We start from the raw sequence: 22,837 nt of genomic DNA, 5'->3' as shown, positions 1-22,837 counted from the left end.
ACCCAAACATCTTAAACCCACCCTTTGCTCACCTTCTATAACCCCATTTTTTTTAAAACGAGAAAGTAGACAGGTACCTGTTGGAAAATGCTAACTGTCCATATTCACATAGAGACACAGTGTATTCCCTGAGCCCAACATACAGAGAAAAGAGGAAAAAGCTAGAAATCTCTGCACTACTACACAGGGAGCTAGCACCCTCCAGCTTCCTACAGAGCTAAGGGAGCAGAGGGTTTCTCTTTTTTTTCACAGAGCAGGTAGTGTTGATTCCATAAAGGTTTTGTTGAGACAGGAAGGGATAAAAATGAATTTGGAACAGGAAGGGGCAGAGATTCTTTTCCCACTGTCTTCTGCTCAAGATATTTCCTCCCAAATAAGGTGAGAACCATGGTGTAAAGGAGAGAAAAGAGACCTCAAAAGTAGGGCAACTGAGCACAAGGGGAAAAAAAAAGACTGCAACTTGCTTCCAGGGACTGGTGAACATTTGAAACGGTTAGAATCCATCAGTGCTCCATTTGTCATCTCTCATCTTCATCTCCGTCCTCCCCACCATCATCTGCATCTTCTTCATCTTCATCCTCATCCTCTTCTTCATCAGTATCTTCCAGCCCCTTCTAATTCTTCATTTTCTCCTTCCCCTTCTTCACCATCCATGTCAGGAACCAAGTAATAGATTTGGCCAACTATCGTTTGATGTCTTCTGACTCAGTTGCACCTGCATCAGGATGGCCAGGAAAGCGGGTAGAGAAGCTCTCTGCTTCCCCATGCTGTCTCTTCCTGCTGGCTTTGTTCTGCATTTGACTCAAACATTTTGTCAAATCCTGTCCAGATTTCCATTTGACTTCAGTGGATTTGAAGATGGATCACCACTCTCATTCAGATGAAATTCTTTGGAGAGAACTTTATTTTCGAAGGGAGAATTTTCATCAAAATAAAAATCTATTCTGTAACTTGAGTTAATATCTTAAAAATTCTTTGACTTCAATGCTTGTCAAATAATGCAGTGCCTCTTTATCTTTTTCCCCCAGCAGATCAGACACCTGTGGATGGTTGACAAATGTTGTTACCCCAAAATTTGGGATTTTGGCGATTAATTCTGACCTCTTGAGAAAATGGTTGGCAGAGTTTGTTATGTAGCTGTTCTACTTTTAAAATCTCACTGGCTTGTTCTTTTAGTCTAGTTTGTTTTGTACTTCATCAATATGTTCAGTTGCGTGTTGCTGTTCTTTTTCTCCCTTTGGCAAGTCCAGACAGGTCGACGTCAGCTGGAAGCAGTCTCGGTTTCTTTGTTTGAGGTGGGAGTGAAGGCTGGTGTTTGGGCGCCATTGTGAGGAAAGTCTGAGACTGACACCCAAGGGAAGGTGGATGTCGGGAAGAAGCTTGGAGAACTCGAGCACTTCGTAATTTTTATCAAGAGATTTTAATTTGTTTTCATTTACTCCAAATAATTCAGAATTGCATGGTGGTGGGAGAAATGGCTATGGTTGATAAAAGCGGAGGCTGGAGAAAATACACGCTCAAGCCGCTGAGAACTTGCTGAGGAGGCAGAGAGACATTTTTAATTGGCTGCATTTCGTCTGTGAGGCTGGCAATCTGTAGTAGGGGACGTTTTAAGAAAATTGCTAAACCCTAGGGGATTGTTCCAGAATAAAAGAAAATCATCCTCATGTCATTTAAAACACAGATGCAAACTCCACATTTTGTTGCCATTTCTGAGTTTTCATGAAATGTGTAATATTGCCAAGCCTGTGATAGGACAAAAGGATCAACTCTTCAGCAGTTTTATTAGTTTTGATTTTCCTTTTAGAATTTGCTATCATCTTGTCTGTTTCCTCCGGGACCCTGTTTTCTTCTCTGTTAGCAGTAAGTCGAAAGAAACTCAGCTGACAGACTGGAAGGAAGACTGTTTTCCTTTGCCCCTTGTTTCGTCCTCCTCACTCCTTCCCCAGTTGACACAGAAATTAGTATGTTCCTTGTAGCTAGTTTTTCCAACTACCTTTTTAGTTTTTGAAAACTCCCCTCTATTTGAAAGAAAAGATCCAGAGACATAAAAGGTACCGATAAAACATTTATTGCCTCGTCCAACCCCAGGTATTGTAAATAATAAAGCATTGGTTGCAGATTAAACGCTTAATGATTTTCTTCCAAAGGTCTCTTCTAGCTTTAGGTTTTAAAGACTATGATGATTTGTGAAGAGAAACACTGTCCAGCTACCAACGAGAGGATGTTTGGGGAAGGCTGTCCATCTGGGCAGGATTACTTGGAAAATATGCTTTAGGCTGATGAAAGATCTGAGAAATGGTGGACCTTTCATTCTTTCTTTTCCACTTGTTGTGTAAGGCCTCCAAACCCAATACCTGTAGGGCCAAAATTTTTGGCATAGCAAACTGCGAATGAAAAGAGAACAAGGGGCTGGTTAGCACATTATTTCAGATCCTTCTGTCTGGATACAGCCCTTTCCCCCGTGAGAGACTTCTTTTTGATAAATGCATTCATAAACTAACTTGTAAGTAAACCGAACTCTCTTTTAGATCGCCTCATAAAAATTGTTTATAAGGCTTTTCACTTCCCTGTTTTCACAGGCGTTTGCTCATTTGAGGCAACGTCATCTGGCCAGGTTGCCTGCCCAGCGTCCCCACTGCCTCCTGCCTGTCCGGGCACACGGAAGGACTTGTGGTTCCCGGAATGAACCCTGATGCCCCCATTGGTGTCTTTGTGCTCACTGCTTCCTGTTCCTGGAATGCCCCCCACCCCCCAACCCCACACTCATCCTTCCAGGCCCAGAGGAAGCTTCTCTTCTAAGAAGCCTTCCCTCACAACGCAGGCCGATCATTGTCTTGTATGCTACTGCCCTGTGTACGGTCCGCTACTAGAGCTTTTTTTCACTCGGAAATGCCATTGTTTGTCTACATGTTGATTTCCCTGCTGGCTACAACAATATTTGAGGGTTTTAAAGCCTATAAATGCTGAGGCGAGTCTTGTGTCTTCTACTGCCAAGAGCAGGTAACCATCAGGTCCCATTCTGTCTCCTCACGGGAAAAACTTTGACAGCCCACGATCTGGATTAGGAACGTCCTCCCTGTGGCCCGTCTCTCATTGCTCCCCTCACCCCACTCGAACACACACACTTGGAGATCTTGCGACACCATCACTAAATGAAAGGGTGGGAGGACCCCACTGAGAGACAGAACAGGCCTGTCACAGACAGAACACAGCATCTTTAGGAGAGGCTGTTAGGGTGAGGTTATAGTTGAGGCCTTGAATCCCTTCCTTTTTGTAGTGTCAGGAAAGAGCTGAGCCTCTGCCTCCTCCACGAGACAGGAATCCTGGAGGCAACTAGGGGCAGAGCTGCCTCCAGACCAGAAGGAAAACCTTGTCAGCTCTGTCTCTGATCAGTAAGTGATGTGTAACAACAACAGGAATGTCAGGAAGGAAAGAGCGAGGGAGGGCGACACGGAGGGAGAGGGAAGGAAAACAAGGAAGAAAGGTAGATATGTCTTGATGAACTGAAGAGAGGCCAGACTGGGTTCATGTCCCCCCCCACCCTCCCGCCTCAGTCCCCTCTATGTCCCACTCGGGGAGAGAGGGTATTTGGTTTTCTGGAAGAGAATGATGCTGCTTGTCCAGGCCTGTGGTCTCTTCCAGGACCAGAATCAGGACACTGCTTCCTCCGCTCCTCTTCCACCCGGGCACACAGATGCCCTGAACCACTGAGCGAGCATCTGCAAGCATCAGGTCCCCCGCGTGCTCCACTGGAGAGGACCAGAGCTGGGGCAGGCGGGAGATTTCTTTCCCTTAGGTGGGTTTGTGCCCCATCCTGAGACTCCAAACCCTGCTCAGGCTGAGCAGCCATGCCTCCTGGCAGACCCAAATCTCTCGGCATGGACGCAACTTCTCCCAAAGGACGCTCCTCGGGAAACATCTCAAGAGAGACTCCGGAACCACTCACCTTTGCAATAAAGTTCCCCATCTTTGTCAGTAACGTTCGTAGACTCTAGACTTTTCCCACAGATGGCACAGCGAAAACAGGTCTTGTGCCAAGGCTGAGGGGCACAGAAGAGCAAGAGAGTTACATATTTAATATGGCGGGCAGCATATTCTATTCCCATGGTAAGTCTGCTGACCAGCAGCATATAAAAGAATGCCACTATCGTAATCATTCATGTACCTAATAGGTCCCCTGGGGTTTGAAGAAAATGAGATGCTAACTTGGCCAACAATTCTCAGAACTCCTAAAAATAAGCTTATCGAAGTGACTTCTATATATATTCCTTCAGAACAGACTAGTAGATAAGTGCTTCCCCTTTGTAAAAGACCAAGGAATAAACTGGAGAGGGGAACTTGGACTTGGGGCAGTGGGTAACATTTATATTGAATATAAATCTAAAGGAAAAAGTGAAGAAATAAGACAATTATCCAGGTAATTCAACCTCATTTTAACTCTATTTTCAGCAGAAGAGAGTTGCATGGCTTGGATCATGCAGAAAATTGCCTGCCTGAGGCACATCTGCTTGTCTACCAGGCACAGCCTAGGGGTTCTCATGGCCATATGTTCACATGGCCAGTCTTGTGTTTGAAGTGAGACAGTTTCCATGGCCCTTCCCCGCTCACTTATTAGGTTGGTGCAAAAGTAATTGCAGTTTAAAAGGTTAAATTGCAAAAACCGAAATTACTTTTGTACCAACCTAATAGGACCGTGTTTCCCTGAAAATAAGACTCAGCCAGACCATCAGCTCTAATGCATCTTTTGGAGCAAAAATTAATATAAGACTGGTCTTATATGAGACTCGGTATTATATTATACTAATATATTATATTATGACTGGGTCTTACATTAAAATGAGACCTGGTCTTATATTAATTTTGGCTCCAAAAGACGCGTTAGAGCTGATGGTCCAGCTAGGTCTTATTTTCGGGGAAACACGGTATGTGCAGGGTGTTTTTGTTTTCATCAGGCCCAAATCCTTTGATGAATACCCTGGCTTCAGGCCCGAAGCTGGAGTTTGTAAGTGTGCATTACTACCTGACATTTGATGACTCTCCCGATTGCCAGGACATTTGTGAGTGAGGATTGCTTCTTGCTGCTGTGAGGTGTTTGCTCTATCTACCACTGGTGATGCCAGCAGCAGATTGAGTTACATAGTGGTGACACTCTTCTGGATGACTCCCAGAGCTGTCACCTTTCTGGAAGGACTTGTGGACACTGCAGAGCAGGGGGCTTGTGCACCGCTATCTCCAGAGCTTCTAGATGGGTGCCTTCCACTTAGTGGGCTAATGCTGGCTGCCACGAATTCACCAGGTCTAGTTTCCAAGGACACTTCGGGTGACAGTTGCAGCCCAGGAAAGTGGGTGAATTTGGATGGCTCCTAATTGGTCCCTCAGAGCTAAAGAGAATGAAGGGTCTGGCTCCCACCCACCCGCAGTTCCTACTTTCCTCTCTCGTCTCTCCCAGCTGATCTAGTGGAGATGAGCAAATCCCATTTGGCTCATATAGAAGTCCTTACCTTGCCACCTCCCATCACCTTCTCCGCAGCATAGACTGACTTTCCGCATCGAGGGCACTTCTCTGACTCCCCAAACTTGGCAGTGAACTTGGAAGGGTTGCTGGTGGTGGCTGAGCGTGCTGCCTTTGGGGACCTGATGGAAATAGACAGATGAACGAAACCTATAGACCTCCCTTGGCAGACAGTACTAGCTGTGTGACCTTGAGCAAGTGACTTAGACTCATCTGGAAAATGGGGATAATCACGATGCCTTCCTCCAGAGTTGTTGAGAGGGTTCAATGAGGTGACGTGAGTAAAGCATTTAGAACAGTGCTTGCCTGGCATGTAGTAAGGGCTAATAAATATTTGCTATAATTGGTTTAAACCTTTCCTTTCTGTTGCAAAGCACTTAGCAAGTGTTCCATGTATGTTAGCTTGTATTATTGTCATTGTCATTATTGTGTTGTTACTGCTATGACTGTTTAGGTTTTAATGAAGCCCACTTGGTCTGCTTTCTGAAACAAGTTGTGAAAATATTTTAGGGCCAGATGGGATCTTGACAGTTGATACTAAACAAACTGTAGTCCAATGAGCTGATGCATTCCTCGTCCCCATGTGAGCCGTGTCCAAGATAGAGGCACAATAGCAGCCCCTGTGTTTCTGTGTCTTTTGGTGTTTCCTTGTCCTGAGGAAATTTATCACTGAGTCTCACCATAATCTCTAAAGTAAGCAGGGCTAGTTGGAGAAACGTGAGGGTTAGAGGGACAACTGCTCATGCATGACTCAGGCAACTCATGACTCAAGGAGCTGGGACGAAACCGAGCTCTCCAGACTCTTGTTCCTCTTTGTGTAGCATCATAAGAAAGCTCTAATATAGAAGAGTAAGCCTTGGGTAACACGTGGCAGAGGACACAATTGGTGTCATCCTTTTCTTCAAACAGAGTGCCCAGTTGGGAGTAAGTAGTGAGAAAAATGAAAATGACTAATCACACATCCCTGTACTTTTCCAGGCTTTGCCATGGGCTCCTCTCTTAGAAGGGACCAGATGACTCTTCAGACGGTCTAACTTCTCTTTGGGACACTGCCTCAGTTAGGATGGGCCTTTCTGCCCAATCCCACCACAGAGCCGATCCCGGGTACCAGCTGGCCAGACAGCAGCTGCAGGTGAGTAGCTGTCAGTCTGAGGTCAGCAGCATATTTGAGATAAAACAGACTGGTAGAGGGAAGAGGCACAGTGTGATACCCAGCTTCCCTAGGATAATGTTGGGGGGAACCTCAGCCCTGTGTGGGCTACAGGCAGCCAGGGAGACCCATAAAACGGTCATGATTGATTATTTACCCCTGAAGCACACAGCACATCCCTGCAGACCCACTCCTCCTGTGATATGGATATTCGTCAACTCACAACCCAAGGGGAGACCTCTTTTAGTGACAAGTACCTAGCAAATGGCCATTGCTTCCCTGCCATATTTATGTGATTTACACAGAAACGCTCAAAGAGAAGAAAAGAAACTCCATGCAGTTTTGTGAAGGTCAAACAATGGAACATCGTACATTCTGGGTTTTCTCTTGACATGCAAACCAAGGGCCTGGTGTAAAAGTAATTGCCCTTTAGAAAGGCAGATAATGTAAAGAGAGTCTTCTGAGAGATGACACATTGTTAAAACTTGGTCAGACCGAGTATTCCTATTGTTGGCCAGTCGACAATGGAGTCCATTCTCCCACTTCCAGAAAACGTTGCTATGGGAACAGAATGACCTGTCCTGATAACTGGGGCTTTCCCGGGGTGAGAGCAGCGGGGCAGTAACTCACTCTTGGAACTGGAGGCCCAGGTGTTCGCCCGTGTCGGTGCTGAGGCAGCCGGCGCCTTGTCCAAACCCGATCCCCTTGGGGCCGTACTTGCGCCCATAGCAGACCTTACAGTAGATCTCCGAATCATGAGCTGCGACCGTCGTGCTATCAAGAGCCTTCCTGCAGGCCACTGCCGAACAAAGGGAGGTCAGCGTGTTGGGCTTAGATTCCTCCCCGCTCCCCTGCACCTCCAATACCACGCTTAAGGCAAGAAACCCAGCACGAGGGGCCCTCCAGCCAAGAACACAACTTTGATTCCTGACCAAAGCTCTGTTCTGGGTTGTAGATTCCAAGGCAATTGTCATTTCACAGATGAGGACATTGCAGCACAGAGAAGGGAAGTAAAGTGTTCAATGGTAGAGCTAGAAAGAGGTGGAATTAGAGCTACGTGTGTGTGGGACCAGCTAAGAATGAATGTGTCTGAATCGGAAGAACCTGAATTCCTGAGTGTCTTACCCTAAATGACATCAGGGAAGTAAGAGTGTGTGTGTGTGTGTGTGTGTGTGTGATGGTTGTGGGGGTGGTGTGGGTGCAGGGACTAGGGGCTGAGGCATGTGAGGAACTTATTTTTTTCTTAGCCATATCAGAATCAGAATTGAGCAGTTTTTTTCCTTATCATGGCCTTTGAAGAGCACTGTGATATTCAAGGAGACAGTTGGACCCAGTTCTGGAAGCAGGAAGGGGGAGAGGCGGGTAGACCTGCCTCATAGATCCTTAGGCTTAGACCGGCCAGAGACCCCTGGTCACTACATTGCCTAACGTAAAGTGTCCTCCACAATGTCAAGTGTGTAAGGCACGTCCCCATTTTTCCAAAGAGAAGATTTATAGAAAGAATCTTTTTGCCAGTTTGAAAACAACTTTTAAGGGTGTAAAGTGACAGTGTTAAATACCTACCTATAATATTTAATTTAATAAAATCAGTCAGTCATATATTGATTTGGAGATGTTACTGTTTTCTAATCTCCCACAAATTCGGGAAACAATTGTATCCAAACTCTGTCTCTGCATCTTCAGCATCATTTCCCTCATCAACAGAGTGTTGCAGCTCATCGCCACTTCTGTCCGTGTCTGGAGAGGCAGCTCTGTTTGCACCTGAGTAGGAGGCTGTCAAATTCCAGATACCTGGAAATTGTATCTCGACAAGAATCTCCTATTAGCATAACATTAGGGCAGGTTCTTAAAAATATGTAGGATTTCCACAACTTAATAACTTGCTGAATTGCTTTGTAATAATGATCCTTCAAGGTTGTTTATAGTGATTTTCAGTGCTTATAATAGTGAGGTCATATCCCCAGGAATAAGAACACATGTGTGCTCAATTTATTTACCTCCTCTTTTTTTTTCCTACCAGTTCTGTGAAGTGACCTCTATAAGCAATTCAGCATTGAATGAGGTTGTTTCAGGCGAATATGCCTTCCACAGGGGATATTTTATTTTAAAAAATTAAGTAACTGAATATGAGAGTGGGAGTAGAAGATAAGGATGTGGCTAAGGTAGAATTGCTCAGAGGCTGGTGGTTGTGTGGCTGGGGAAACAGGCATATAGAAGTTTATTAAGCAATTATGTCAATGTTATGTGTGAAAAATTCTGTTAAAAATGTTTTTAAAAGAAATAATGAAGTAATTGAGACACTGTCTTATAACATGAGAGATTTTATAAGGCTTTGAAAACAAGGGAAACCATTTTTATGAGGAATAATTTTTTTGGAAAAAAAAAAAGCCTTATATTTGGGCATATGAGGTGTATACCTGTCTCCACCCTTCGTGTTGCTATGAGTTACCAATCTTTAGAACAATTTCTTGAATATTCATTGATGTTCTAGTCTCTGAGTTCCTTAAAGGCAAGACTTTTAATATCCTCAGAACAAGGCAAGGAGTCTGGCCCAGAATTAGTCTTCTGTAAACATTTATTGAATGAATGGATGGATGAATGAATGAATGAATGGATGCATGCATGTATGTGTGAATGGAGATCAGTCCACAGTTACACAGTAGTAAGTGGCAAAGCCATGACTGGCCTCAGATCCTTTGTTTTGACTCCTATTTCATTGCTCATTCCCATCATGCTCTGCTTCTGCCCTATCATGCTCTGGCCAGTTCTGTAGCCACATCCTGGCTTCTGACCAGCTTTCATACACAGGCCCGGTAGAGCAGTGCTGTCCAATACAGGATGTACTGTCCAACCCTCGCCTGCTACAGGATGTTCTGTAAACGCAAAATGCACACTGGATTCCAAACACTGACTACGAACAACAAAGAATATAAAATACTTTGTTAATAATTTGTATTTTGATTACACATTTACATTATAGACAAAATTATTATATTGTATTGTATATTAGACAATACAATTATTGTATATTGTATTGTATTATAGACAAAATTACAACTTTGTCTATATTGGGTTAGTTAAATAAAATGTTTTAAAATTAATTTCACATGTTTCTTGGTACCTTTTAAAACACATAGTTATTAGAAATTTTAAATGGACACATGTGGCCTGCGTTATATTTAATTTGGACTGTGCTGGTAGGGAGGATTAAGATTTGTCTAGAAAGGAGGCAAACATGGGCCAGGGGACAAGTTTAGGTAGCCTCTGCCTCTGTGAATTCCATTTTCATCAATTATAGGGTGGCCTGTGGACAGGCAAGTCTTGTGATGACAAAATAAAAAAGTGTGCTTCTCTCGAGGATCCTTCTTCCCCTTTAGAAACTCTTACTGCTCAGATCCCCATCCGACCTGTGACTTCTAAGGAAAATGTCAGAGGGTTAAAAGGAATGGACCCCCAATTGCTCAAATCCCTTCTACCATGGCTCCACTGACAGGGCATCTTCCTTCTGTCTGGGAAAGACAAGACACCCCTCACCGTGGAAAGCTTCCCTCCCATTTTCTGTTCCCACTCAGGTGTCAAAGTGGATCAGAGGAGAATGAAGCCCTAGAAGGCTAGCTTTCCACATCAAGAACTCTAGTTTTCTTCTTGGAACAACCTGTACAGTAGGTATAACCCTCTCCATTTTATAGACGGGAAAATTGAGGCTTGATAGAGAAATGACTTGCCCAAGGTCTCACAGTGTATGGCAGAACCCAGGTGCAAACCCTAATCATTTTTAGTCCATTTCCAGTGTTCTTTTCAATATTCCCCACTCCCACACTTTATAAAGGACACTAGATTTTGGACAGCAGCCAGAGAGTTATGGGATAAACTCTCAAGCAGTGACTTCTGGATAATTGTAGTAATAATAACAAATCTAGTGGATGTTGAACGGATGTGTTCAATGACTTAAAAATAATTCCCCTTTATTAAAACCAAAGCATGAGTAAATCTGCCAACCCAATCACTCAGAACAGAATTTTCCCCGGTTCTTCAATGATAATTATGTTTGCTGTGGGAGGCAAGGGATAATGGAAACGCCCGCCGCAGGGAAAATGTTACTATTTCTCACAGCTTAAGGATGGAGTGTCTCCTGCCCTAACAGATGGAGCGCAACGATTTACGTTCTGTTTGAAACAGTCTGGGGGCAGTTTGACACCTTGCAGCCACTGGGCTGAGACATGGAAGTGGGGTGAGAGACTATGTGGGGAGGGGTTCTGCCAAATGTCCCGTAAATCTAACCCTTAAGCCAGACTTACTGGAGGGAAGCAAAGAATGTTTTACGTAGCCAAAACAGACTGTTCTCCCAGAACAGGGCGAGCTACTGAGAAACTGTGGAATGCAGTGGTGTCAAGGAGGCTGGATGGGGAGCCTGAAGATACAGGTTCTACTCCTGGCTCTGCTGCAGATGCTTGTGATGTGGCTCAAAGATGGAAAATGACTTGTCCAAAGTCACATGAGTCGGGCAAAGCCAGATTCCCAGGTGAGCCACAGGGTCTCAAAGTTCCTCCAGTTTTAATGTTTGTGAATCTGTGTCTAGCAGGTGATGGTAAAGGATCCCTTTGTCAAGTTACTTGTGCCCAGGCGCTGAAACTCTCCCCTCCCCTTTCTGACTCTAGGAGAATTGGCATGTGTTGCCTCCGGTCTGACACAGGTTCTTTCTTAGGAAAAGCCAGTCACAGCTGACTTCAGTGACAGCTGGCCACTGGGAAAGAAACCTAGAGCCAGATCCGTCCTGGCTGCAGCTAATGGCTGTCTTTCTCTGCCAAGTCACACTTTGTAAATGTCGCCACTGGGATAGTTTTCACCACTGAGAGCAGTGGCAGGCCAGCTTGTTCTGACTTTGAGCTTCAGGGAAACAGCCTCTGAACTGGGCAAGAGGTGGAGAGAGGGTGTTCACGACAGCATGGTCCCTTCCTGAGGTGGGGCCTACAAGTGCTGGTTGTGACCAGTTCCCAGGGATGCCAACCAGTGCTGCTGACCTCGGGACCATACTCAGAGACGCACCAATATACAGGATCTGTGGCTAAATGTGAACGCTGAAATGCTCTCTGGATACTCAGGGGCCCTCATGGTGTTCACCCAACTCACTGCAGTGGAAACAGGTCTTGTGGAAACTCCTTCCATTGCACTGGATCTCTTCTGCGTGATAGACTGTCTTTTCGCAGGCTCCGCATTTTGCTCCTCCACCCCAGTTCGGCATCTTGAAGACTCTCTGACCAAGGTCAAGTCTAACAGGACATAAAGCAAATGCCCTAATTTCAGTCCTCGGGAGTGAACCAATCACCAATAGTGCAGTGGTCTGAAGACCAGGATACAGCCCCAGTTAGTTCGGTGGTTTGTTCGTATCATTCATTCATTCATTCATTCATTCATTCATTCAGCAAATAGTTGCTGTGTGCACCTCATTGAATAAGGCTCTGAGCAAGTCACTTTACTACTTTGGGACTCAGTTTTCTCAGGTTAAATTTCAAAAGCACTTGCTCTTGTGTCCCTCACAGGGTACTGGGAAGGAATGGATGAGTAATTTTGTGTGTATAAAGTTATATACCCATGAAGTATTATTATTTTTTCTATCTAGGGTTTTTAAAAATTATTCCATCAGGAGTGGCAATAATCTGTGAAAGTGGTATTATCTTCTTATCTAGTTCGGTGCTTCTTGGTTCACCTCGGATCTTGCTAGTTTGCAGATCTGGTTTGGTAGATCTTGGGAGAGGCAGGAAATTCTGCCTTTCTAACAGGCTCCAAGTGGTGATAATCCCGCTAGGAGTGGATCACACTTTGGGTAGCAAAGGTTTGGCTAATCTTGCGGATACGAATATATACTATATAAATACCCCATTCAGATTTATTCCTCCCACTCGTTAATTCCATTTTAAAGAACTAGCATTGCCCAGGCAGTAGGTTCTATTGGCACCGCACTACATCAGTGGTCTGGAAACCACCTTTTGTTTTCAGGGCTACCCACAGCTTGCTGTGTGCATTCAGATGAGCCATGTAGCTTCTCTCACAGCTGTCTTCCCACCTATACTATAAAGAGAGTCATTCTCTTCCTTGCTGCTTCACAGTGTTGTGCAGAGGACCAAACGACATGATGTGCAGAAAGGTACTTGTCAGAACTCACAGTGCCAGGTGTGATCGCAGGAGCCAGGTGACAATGCCGTGTGTGTCTTCCTTACCCTCTGAGTACGTTCTGCTGCAAGGAGCTGCTGATATAACACAGCCCTGAGCCATCTGTGTCTCCTCACCAGAGAATTATGTTTAAGAGACACTTAAACAAGGAGAGGCATCAACAAATTTTTTTCCTCTTTCTTTCTGTCTGCGTGTAAATATGAATCCAGTTCTCAGTTTCTCTAGAGACCTAACATACGCCATCAGGACTCAGTGAAATTTCTGAAATCCTGCCAGCCGCAGGGGGGCTGAATTTTCACTGGGGTCCTTTGGTGTCTAAGAAGCTTGGGGTGTCATCTTGTCATTGACACCAAGCATTATCAGGCCATTCCGATGGCTGCTTCTGACCTTCCTTTCCCTTCTGGGAAGGCAGTCACCTTCCTATCGTAGTTGGTGGTTCCCACTCAGCCTCCTGGGTCACTGGTCAGGAATGTGTGTCCCAGCCTCATAACAAAGACACGGTTTGCTCAGAGACGGAAGGTAAATAGCAAGCCAACTACTGAACCTGATACTAGGACCGCAGGGAACATCCCTACCTAAATGTCCCTACACGGAGCTGTTCCCCACTTAAAACAACAGTGTGAAGTTAGTCGGGAACATCCTATCTTTCCCCTCAGAGAGGCAGGCTTTTAATTCAGTAACATTTCAGTAAATAACATTTTACAAAAGAAACATTTAGAGCTTCTATTTCTATAGTTCAGGTTGTGTAGTACAGTAGGAAGAGCAACGGATTTTGAGTTGAAAGGCTTGGGATCAAGTCAACATTCATTTATCCATTCATTCTCCATGCATTTGCTGCCTACCTATCATGTATCAAGCAGTGCACCGGGTACTGGTGAGGAGTGAAGGGGAGGAAAACATAAAAATCAGTAATTTGTGTCTCCTAGAATTGAGAAGCCTAAGTTCTAGTGAGGGAGATAGGCAGGAACAAGAATACTGCACCAGAGAAGAGTCTTGGGAGAAGTGCCATGAAAACCCAAAGGAGGGACTGGCTACCCACACTTACATTGGGGATGAAAGCAGTGAGTTGTTGGAAGATCACAGAAGACGGCTCATCCAAATGGGGTTTTGAAGGGTGTCTAAGAGTTCCCCAGATAGAGGAAAGTGGGAAAACACTTCAGGCAGAGAAAAGAGGACACAGAAAGGCTTAGGGGCCTTAATGTCCCTGAAAAGAGCCCAAACTGTTTATTTTTTACTCCATTAAAATTTTTAGGACTTTTAGGATTTAAATAGATTTTCAAGATTTACCAACTCCCTCATTTACAAACAAGGTAAGACACAAGAAGTAAACATTTCGGAGTGCTTTCTTGGCTATTTTCTTTTTCTAAGAACCACCCTTCTCTGATTAAAGATGTTATAATCTCTGGAAAAGAGTAGAATCACATAATTTTGCTCATGTTCATTTTGATCCTGAGTTTCAAAATAGTATAAAACAGAGGAGAAATGTAATATATACCTGGGAATGTGACAGTGACACTTGTGAAATTAATGATGTGGAAATCTTCAATGAAAACAACCCTAGGTCAAATTTCTCATTTCAGATCTGCAGTGGAGATCTCATTGGCATGTCCTGCAAGTTAGTGAGAGAGAGATATGCCTCTTGGGTGTATGTGTGTGTGTGTGTGTGTGTGTGTGCATTCAGCAATTGCCTAGAGATGATACTTTTTCAGAGTGAGGCTAAGATTACAGATAATACCTTCTTCACAAAGTAATGTATCCGAGCACAGGGTTTTGTTTGTTTGTTTGTTTAAGTGATCATAAATCTCTGATATACATATATCAGGACTTGAAACCCAAAATAGAAATCCATAAGCATTCTATTAAACAGGTACTCAGTTCCTTTTCTAAAGATGGAAATGTAGCTATGGAGGCCAACCATAAAAGACATCTCTGATATTGTTCTTCCAATGCTCAAAGGCCAAAAGGCAAAGGGTATTGTAAAGCATCCTGAATTGAAAGACACAGGTTCTAGTCTTGACCTTGTGACCTTGAACTTGGGTGAAAAATGGCGATAATACCATTTCCTGCACAGGACCATTATGAAGGTCATAGAAATATGATGGGATTTAAAGCAGTACGTAGCTCCCCCGGGCCCCCATCTACTGGGGACATGTTCTAAGACCCCCAGTAGATGCCTGAAACCGTAGATAGTACTGAAACCTGTATATACACGGTTTCACTTAAAGGAAGCACTTTATGGCTTCCCTTTGGCACCTCCATGTTGCTGGCATCACTACTCTTGCACTTTGGGGCCATTATTAAATAAAATAAGGGTTGCTTGAGAATAAGCACTGTGTTCCACAACAGTTGACCTGATAACCAAGACGGCTATTAAGTGACTAACAGGCGGGGCACACAGACAGTGTGAATACGAGATTTAAGTCCTGAGTGAGACGACGCCAGATTTCATCACGTTACTCAGAACAGCAAGCAATTTAAAACGTATGAATTGTTTACTTCTAGAATTTTCCATTTAATGTTTTCAGACTGAGGTTAACTGTCGGTAACTGAAACCACAGAAAACAAAACTGCATAAGGGGACTACTTTATTGAGGAGCAATTATTCAAAGACAAGGCATTGTTGCCCCCTTTATTTCAGGGTGTTCAAATAGCACCAGTTTGCTCATTAAGTCGCTGTGATTTGAAAGCACATTTAGGTCCTGGCTTACATACCTAACCTTTTTAGCCTCCTGCATTGCTTTGGAATTCCTGTGTCTCAACACTCCCCTAGCCAGGCCCAGTATGTGAGTTTACGCTGTCAAGATACCAAGGGATGGGCCATTTGTTTATCAGCGTTGCCTGGCACAGGCAAGGGTCATTGAAGGTGGGACACCAAATATAGGCTTGCCTGTCACTCAGCCCCATTTGTCCCCTGGGTCACAATCTCCATCCCATCACCTGGCACTACTTCCTGGGCCAGTCCCGGAGATGGCTGCATTATCACAGATGAAGGCATGGCTCAGGATAGAAATGGGGACAGTCTGAGATTTACGAGGATAGGATAGAATGCAGGCCCTCCAACGTCAGCTAGGGAGAGGGTGGACGCCAGACTTTTGGATTCCCAGGTCCCAGTGAGAGCCGACCGGTATAGACTTATTACCAAATAATGCTGTGGACGAGATTATAGTGGGAATGTACTGCCATGGGAGCTGGGAAAAGCAGTGGGCAAGAGGCAGGAGGCCAGTTCTAGTTCTGTCTTGCTTCTTCGAAGCTGTGTGATCTTGGAAAACCATCCAAGCACTCTGAACTTCAACATCGTCTCTAAAATGGGCATACTAGTCCTATCTGTTTCAGAACCGCTGGGAGGATTGTGACAGTTCATGTACATCAAATCACTTTGTAAACTGTAGAGTAGTATGAAATGTAAGAGCTAATTAGTTCTACAATCACGTCAAGTTTCATTTATCAATCTGAATTTTTTTAAAAGAGTAACCTGTTGCGTTTCTTCGGCACATTCTTCCTAATCCAACTTTCTTTCTTTCTTTTTTTTTTTTAACTACCAACTATGAAGCTGACCGGTGACACCTTAGGGCAAAAGTGGGTGGGGTAGATAAAACAGACACTGAGTGATTCCGTGTCTTCTTTGCAGGGGTCCATTGAAGAATCTTACACCATGACTTTGAGCTGAGACCTCAAGCGATAATGCCATTTTCAGCTCGTCAGCTCAGTGTCGGTTCATGTGGTCACCCTATTGGATGTCTGATTCCACATAGATGAGTTAAATTCCACATAGTGAGTCTATACTGACTGGAGCAAATATTTTCAATCATAGAAACTTATATCTGGGATCTAAGTGATAATCATTACTAATATAATAATATTATTATTGAAGCTAAAGTATGTCCGGACACCAGCCCTTGGGGCAGGCACTGTGTCATAGCTCATTTAATCTTCACAGTAACCCCTCAAAGTAGGTAATATTACAAAATTTACTTTAGAGATGGGGAAATGGAGTTTTAGGAAAATCACGTTGCCCAATTGTCTGATTGGAACTTGGGTCTCTCTGACTCCAAAGCCGTGTTCTTGTGATAACATTCACTGCTATTCATTGTTTACTATGCACCAGTTGCCTTATATATACGCACTATCTCACTATCTTTAGTACCACAGACCTTCAGAGAAAATGTTGTTACCCCATTTTGCAGATGAGGAAAACTGAGACTCAGAGAGCTTAAGTGACTTATCTGAAGTCACACTGCTAGAAAGTGGCAGAGCTGCAATTCAAACCCCCGTTAGGCTGGTTCTATATCCCATGTCCCTGCTTACAACATACTGGAGGGGGACAAGGGACAGCACCTCTATTAACCAAACTTGGCAGTTGACAGGAATTGGTATCTGATTGACCCATTGTCTCTCCATGGGACAGACAGAGTACTCATGGGTGGGAGTAACAGGGAGACTGAATTCGATTCAGTAAAATAATGGACTTTCTAAGAGTCAGTGCTCTTCAAACATGGAAAAGTCTCCTTTGGGACTGGAGGGTGCTCGCTCTCTATTGATTTTATCTTTACCGGGGATGGATGTCCAAGTGGCTGCAATGTAGTGAAGCCCTTTCAAGCATCCTTCAAGCCGTGAGACAGATTTAGGGATCTCAGATGACTGGAGCCTCACCTGGCAGAAATGCCGCCTGATGGCATCCCCTCTCAAACACGGCTTCTTCTCTCTTCTCTTAATCCAGGTAAGAGAGGCAACGTAGCATAGTGGGAAAGCACAGGCTTGGGGAAGAACCAGACCAGGGTTCAAAAAACACTATCTGTTGGACCTTAGGCAAATTGCTCAAAATCTCTGAACCCAGGGTCCTCATGCATGGAAACGCAGGGTGAGAAGACTTGTCTTAGCAAGTTGTTTGCAGTTTAAACAAAATACTAACCCTGACAACGGTACTGTATATGAATGCATAATACATAGCAGGTGTTTAATAATTTCAGTTCCTTTCATGATTATTATTATTGCTATTGTTAATATTTATTTTTTTGAATTTTTTTGTTAATTTCAGGTGTATAAAACAGTGCACTAGTTAGACGTTTCACCCCTTAAAAAAGGGGTAACCTCCCTTTCCCAATCTATTGCCTCCCTGACATCGTATATACCTATTACAATGATTGTTAATATTTTATCTCTTTTTTAAAAATCCATTTTAAAATAAGCAAATTTCTCTTGGCTTTTTCTTTGTGGTCCTTCTGGTTCAGACTGTGAACCAACTCTGTTTCGCAGCCTCCAACTTGTGCTGCACCGGGAACAGATGCAGCCGGCAGCGAGGAGAATCAGGCCCCTTGTGTGGGGATCAGGGTGCCTCGTGCCAGGGACCACATGGCAGGCAAGGACCTCAGCCTGTGGCCTAGGACAGCCGCTTCCTCACTTTGGCAACTCTGGTGCCTAACACCAGGTGACCTCTCTGGTGACTTGTGCTTTAGAAGCAGCGAGCCCAAGCAGAGTCCCTCCACGGGGCCCAGGGGAACCATGGCCTTCAGCTTCCCCGTGTAGGGCATTCAAGGTCAGTGAAATACAACTCCTTGAAATACTCTCAAACTTCGGAACAGATTGTAAAGTCCCCCATGAAGAAGCCCTTTCACAAAGCCTGAGAAGTATAGGTTGCTTATTCTCAGCACAGAAATAAACCCAAGTGTTGGCTCTCATCCCTTTAAAACTTAGACACGGTAGGCACGTCTGCCCATTACACTAGGGCTGTCACATGCAGGTCATATTACATCTTTTCTTAAGTTATCTCTGAAGTGTGGCTGACTTTTACTCTCAGAAACTCACTGTGTTCTATTTCGCCCTTTGTAATTTGTGTTTAAAGATCACATTGCACCCAGGGTTACAACCTGACTCTGTCACTTTCTAGCCATGTGTGTGACCCTTAACAATTATTTTGTTTCCTTGACCTTTTGTTTCTTCCTCGAAGAATGACTTCTAGCATGGCTCATTGTGACAGTTAGATAAGCTAATATTGTTTCCTGCCTTCACAGGTCAGTAAACAACCAACAGATCATGATTAACCCTTTCCCATGATGTGGTTCTTATTCAGGCTCAGAGTAGGTTTCCAGCCTCCGCGGCCCTCGAGACAATCATTGTCTTCCTTCCTGCTTTTCTTTGCTGCAATGAATAACTACAGTTTTTCACATTTGAAGGCATCGCATTTCTCTCTGTCCGTGAAGCCCCACCCTGGATACGGTATTCGCAGACATCTGAGCAGCGTGCTTGTAATTGGAAGTCTGCCTGCCGCAGGAGTTGTATTTCTGTGTATTATATTCCTAGTCTGGATCCTTCCTCTTGTAAAACAAATTAATCATGTAACACCCGATTGGCTTGTTATTCACTCTGACCTCTGGACTTTTATCGTCACCACCCTCATACTTAGCAAGAAATCCTCCTGCAGTCTGTCAGGTTTGGTCCTGTGCCTTTTCCCAAAGGCCTTGCATATTTGTACAGTTTTATTAAGCTTTACGAAGTACTTTCCTACACTTTATCTCATTTGATTCTAAAAAATCCCTTTGTGATAGATGGCATTACCTTAATTTTAATGCTCAGAAAATGGAAACTCAGAGAAGTTAAGTGATGGTCAGAGTGAGAATTTGAATTGCCTCTATGACTGATGCTTTTTATTTTCTTCTATCTCTTTCTTCAGGTTCCCAGGATTTCTGAATTTGTATTCTACCAAGAATCTGTATCTACTTTTGCCAATAGGATTGTGGCTACTGATTTGCCTGTTGAATGATCCTGCTTACTCTTCCTCAGTCTTTCTCTCTGTTTCTCTTTCCATCCTGCCCCCTGGCCTGCCTACCCTTTCTCTAATGGATGGCCTGTGCATGCGGGCTGTAGATCACCTGTCTGCCTGGGCGGGAGAGGACACAGAGCCCTGGGGGTCGGGGGCACTCCCTGCCAGTAGCCAGGGCTCATTTTAAGGACCGGGTGGTTCAGAATGGAACCAAAGCCAAGCAAGAAGAATCCCTTACATTTTCTGGGTCATTAAGCAGCGATTAATTGGACGTACCCAACATTGAGATTCAGCCCCCAAAATAATATCCTGAGGACACAGGCTATTTCTATTTCCCCCCCTTCCTGCTGTTCATGCCCATTCTCCTCTGCGTTGTGTTAGGGCTGCCTGGGCCTCCCCAGCCCAGACACAGGAGATGGTCAATGCAAGCTCACTGAATTTCATTGCATTGTACTGCAGAGAAACAAGCTTTCTCCCAACTGGTTCATCTATCTTCTGCTTCTTGGGTGAATCACTGTCCCAACTCAGGGATGGGAACAGAAATTAGAGGCGGTAGCTTTGATCTTTGGACAGCATCTCCGCTCAGACCACCCCTTAAAACCACTTCTCAATTCTCAGTCACACTCATGCCTGTCATTCACTGGGATGTTTAAAAAAAAAAAAAAAAATCCTGGACTAAAATCTAGAGGAAATACTGGGAATCACCCCCTCATCCCCAGCTGGGAATTACCCTCCCACTAAACAGAGCTTTTAATGGATTTTCAACATACCATGTTTCCCAGAAAATAAGACCTAGCCAGACAATCAGCTCTAATGAATCTTTTGGAGCAAAAATTAATATAAGACCTGGTCTTATTTTACTATAAGACCCGGTATAATATAATATAATATAATATAATATAATATAATATAATATAATATAATATAATATAATATAATATAATATGTAATATAATGTAATGTAATATAATATAATACCGGATCTTACATTAATTTTTGCTCCAAAAGACGCATTTGAGCTGATTGTCTGGCTAGGTCTTATTTTCGGGGAAACACGGTAGCAATGTCTTTTTCAGATCCTGTTTTGATTAATTTAAATTATTAATGCAAGCCTGTTGCTGAACATCCTTGGGATATAAAATTCACTTTAAACTAACAAACTTGAATGAGTATTTCCTATGTGCAAGACAGTGTATGGTGAACTGTAAAAATGTCAGTCATTCACTCATAACTTTGGAATAGCATAGACTCCTTGTATTTTGAGCACTGGAAAGCTGGAGTCTGCTGTATTGTCTCTATTTGCCACTTTGTAACTATGCAGTACTTTATAGTTTAGAAAAATGTTACCACATCCATATTGATCCTTGCAAAAAAGACTAAGAACATGAGGGCAAGAACTTTCTCAAAGTCACACATCCATTCATTATGTAATTCTAGGTTGAGAATGCAGGTCTTTTGACTCAAACAACAGGAAACATTCCACCATGAAAATAGTTTTAGACCAAAAATAATCCTGTACTCATTTCTCTGTGAGGTTCCCTCAAACCCCCAAATGTCAATCACCCTTTTAGGAGTTTTCGAAACAACTGCTAAGCCTACATCAGAATCCGGCATAACTTGAGTCTCCTCACATAGAACCAGAATGGAGGATGGCATGTGGGATGTGACACGCACCCTTACTCTATGGGACCTTTCATAGTACCAACCAGCCACCAAGCCAGCAGCCCACCCACAGCCCAAACACCTGCTTCGCTCCGCTTACCTGCCTGGGTGGTCTCTGTCAGCTCAACTGAGTGAAAAGGGGGACTCTCCTCCTCTTTAAATATATGGAGGCCGTCACCAGCCTTGGCCTGTGGAGGAAAGGGCGGGAGGGAGGCTGAGGGGAGAGGGGGAATGAGACACGAGAAACACAACTGCTATCAGAGGCTGAAAATAGCCTGTGACCAAAGCCCTGAGTTTTGTTCCACCCCCCCCCACCCGCACCCCCACGCCAGCTGTGAGGCCCTTGGAGAACAAAATTGCTTGGGTTCTGTTTTAATTGCCAATCACCCATGGCAACAAGGGATCAATTTGTGGCGGGTAAATTTCTGACCAAGTGGTTGGCACAGGAACAAGAACAAAGAATTTTGTGTCTAAAATCATTTTTCCAGGCTGCTCCTCCCCTGACCTTTCTGGAAATCAACGTGAGGTACCTGAAAATGAATCATGAGCCCTATCTGGGAGCCCTCTGGAACTCCAAGCCACAGGTCAGTACACTCGTGAAGAGAACTCAGAGCTAAAAATAAGAGTGATGGGTGTCCGAAACGATACTTAGATAATCTCTTCAAAGAAGCTTGGGGAGAAAGGTCAGCTGATCATCAGGGTCCTGTCACTCCACAGCCTGCCATCTTATGAAGAACAGTTTTCTCTCAAAAGTTTTGAGTTACTTTGCTCATCATCTGTCTCCACTTAAGAATTTAACATAACAATGCATTGTATGTATGGCAAGTCTTGATAAGTCTCTGTGAACTCACATTGTCTTTGGAGGTCTAATTTCTCTTTGCCTGGTCTGTACATATTTTTGGCTTTGATCAAGCATCAAGGACTCATGAATTAGAGAATTTGATAGTTGACAAGAAGTTCGGAGATTTAATAGACTAATTCTTGTTAGTCTTTATGTTGTGGCTGATCTAACCGAGGCAGCTAACTTGTTCAAGGCCAGACAATAAGTCATTGGCAGATTCCACATTGAAATTTAGCCACATTGCAATTCAGGTCATTTGTCTCTCAGGTGAAGGTGCTTTCCACTAGGGTTGACCTGAACGCTGAGGTTGGGTGTAGGAAATACCTACATGAGGGGGATATAAAATCCAGCCTTGCAAATCAGCCGTATTAGCCCTTTAGTTACACGCACACAGGAAACAGTAAAAGAGTTGAGAAATGGAATATTTCACTATAAAGGAGATCATGGTAATTTCACAAATATAGACACAGCCCAACCTCCTATGAGATATCCTTGGCCTATGCGTTGCAAAAATGTATTATTGCAAAGGAAAATAGTGAATACTCTAGAATGTTAAATTTAGAAGGGACTTTAGAAGTCTCCTAGGATAGCAGCTTTCAAATTTCATGTTTTTTTTTTTTTAAAAATGATAATACTTTTTTCTATAGATATTAAATGGAACATCAATATATAAAGCAGATAAAAGGATTTCCATGCTTGAAATAAACAGGGGGTCTAGTAGTCACTCACATAGCCTTTGCC

At 43.7% G+C, this 22,837-nt stretch overlaps 1 protein-coding gene and 1 pseudogene across 1 annotated transcript; both read right to left on the bottom strand.

Annotated features, from left to right (window-relative positions):
• Positions 1-304: 304 nt before the first annotated feature.
• LOC117029805 (protein SET-like) lies at positions 305-1,975 on the bottom strand (annotated as a pseudogene).
• Positions 1,976-2,055: 80 nt separating this feature from the next.
• Positions 2,056-21,472, bottom strand: CSRP3 (cysteine and glycine rich protein 3). The gene is made up of 6 exons (XM_033119006.1): positions 21,356-21,472; positions 11,796-11,935; positions 7,296-7,464; positions 5,505-5,637; positions 3,950-4,043; positions 2,056-2,387 (listed from the first exon to the last, which is right to left on the bottom strand). The coding sequence occupies exons 2-6, from the start codon at positions 11,905-11,907 to the stop codon at positions 2,311-2,313; spliced, it is 585 nt and encodes a 194-aa protein (XP_032974897.1). The 5' UTR covers positions 11,908-11,935; positions 21,356-21,472; the 3' UTR covers positions 2,056-2,310.
• Between the last annotated feature and the right edge of the window lie 1,365 nt (positions 21,473-22,837).

This window comes from Rhinolophus ferrumequinum, chromosome 11 (assembly GCF_004115265.2).
Source record: "Rhinolophus ferrumequinum isolate MPI-CBG mRhiFer1 chromosome 11, mRhiFer1_v1.p, whole genome shotgun sequence".
NCBI lineage: Eukaryota > Metazoa > Chordata > Mammalia > Chiroptera > Rhinolophidae > Rhinolophus > Rhinolophus ferrumequinum.
The sequence above is the reverse complement of the archived record's forward strand: the minus strand, read 5'-3'. Positions and strand labels throughout refer to the sequence as shown.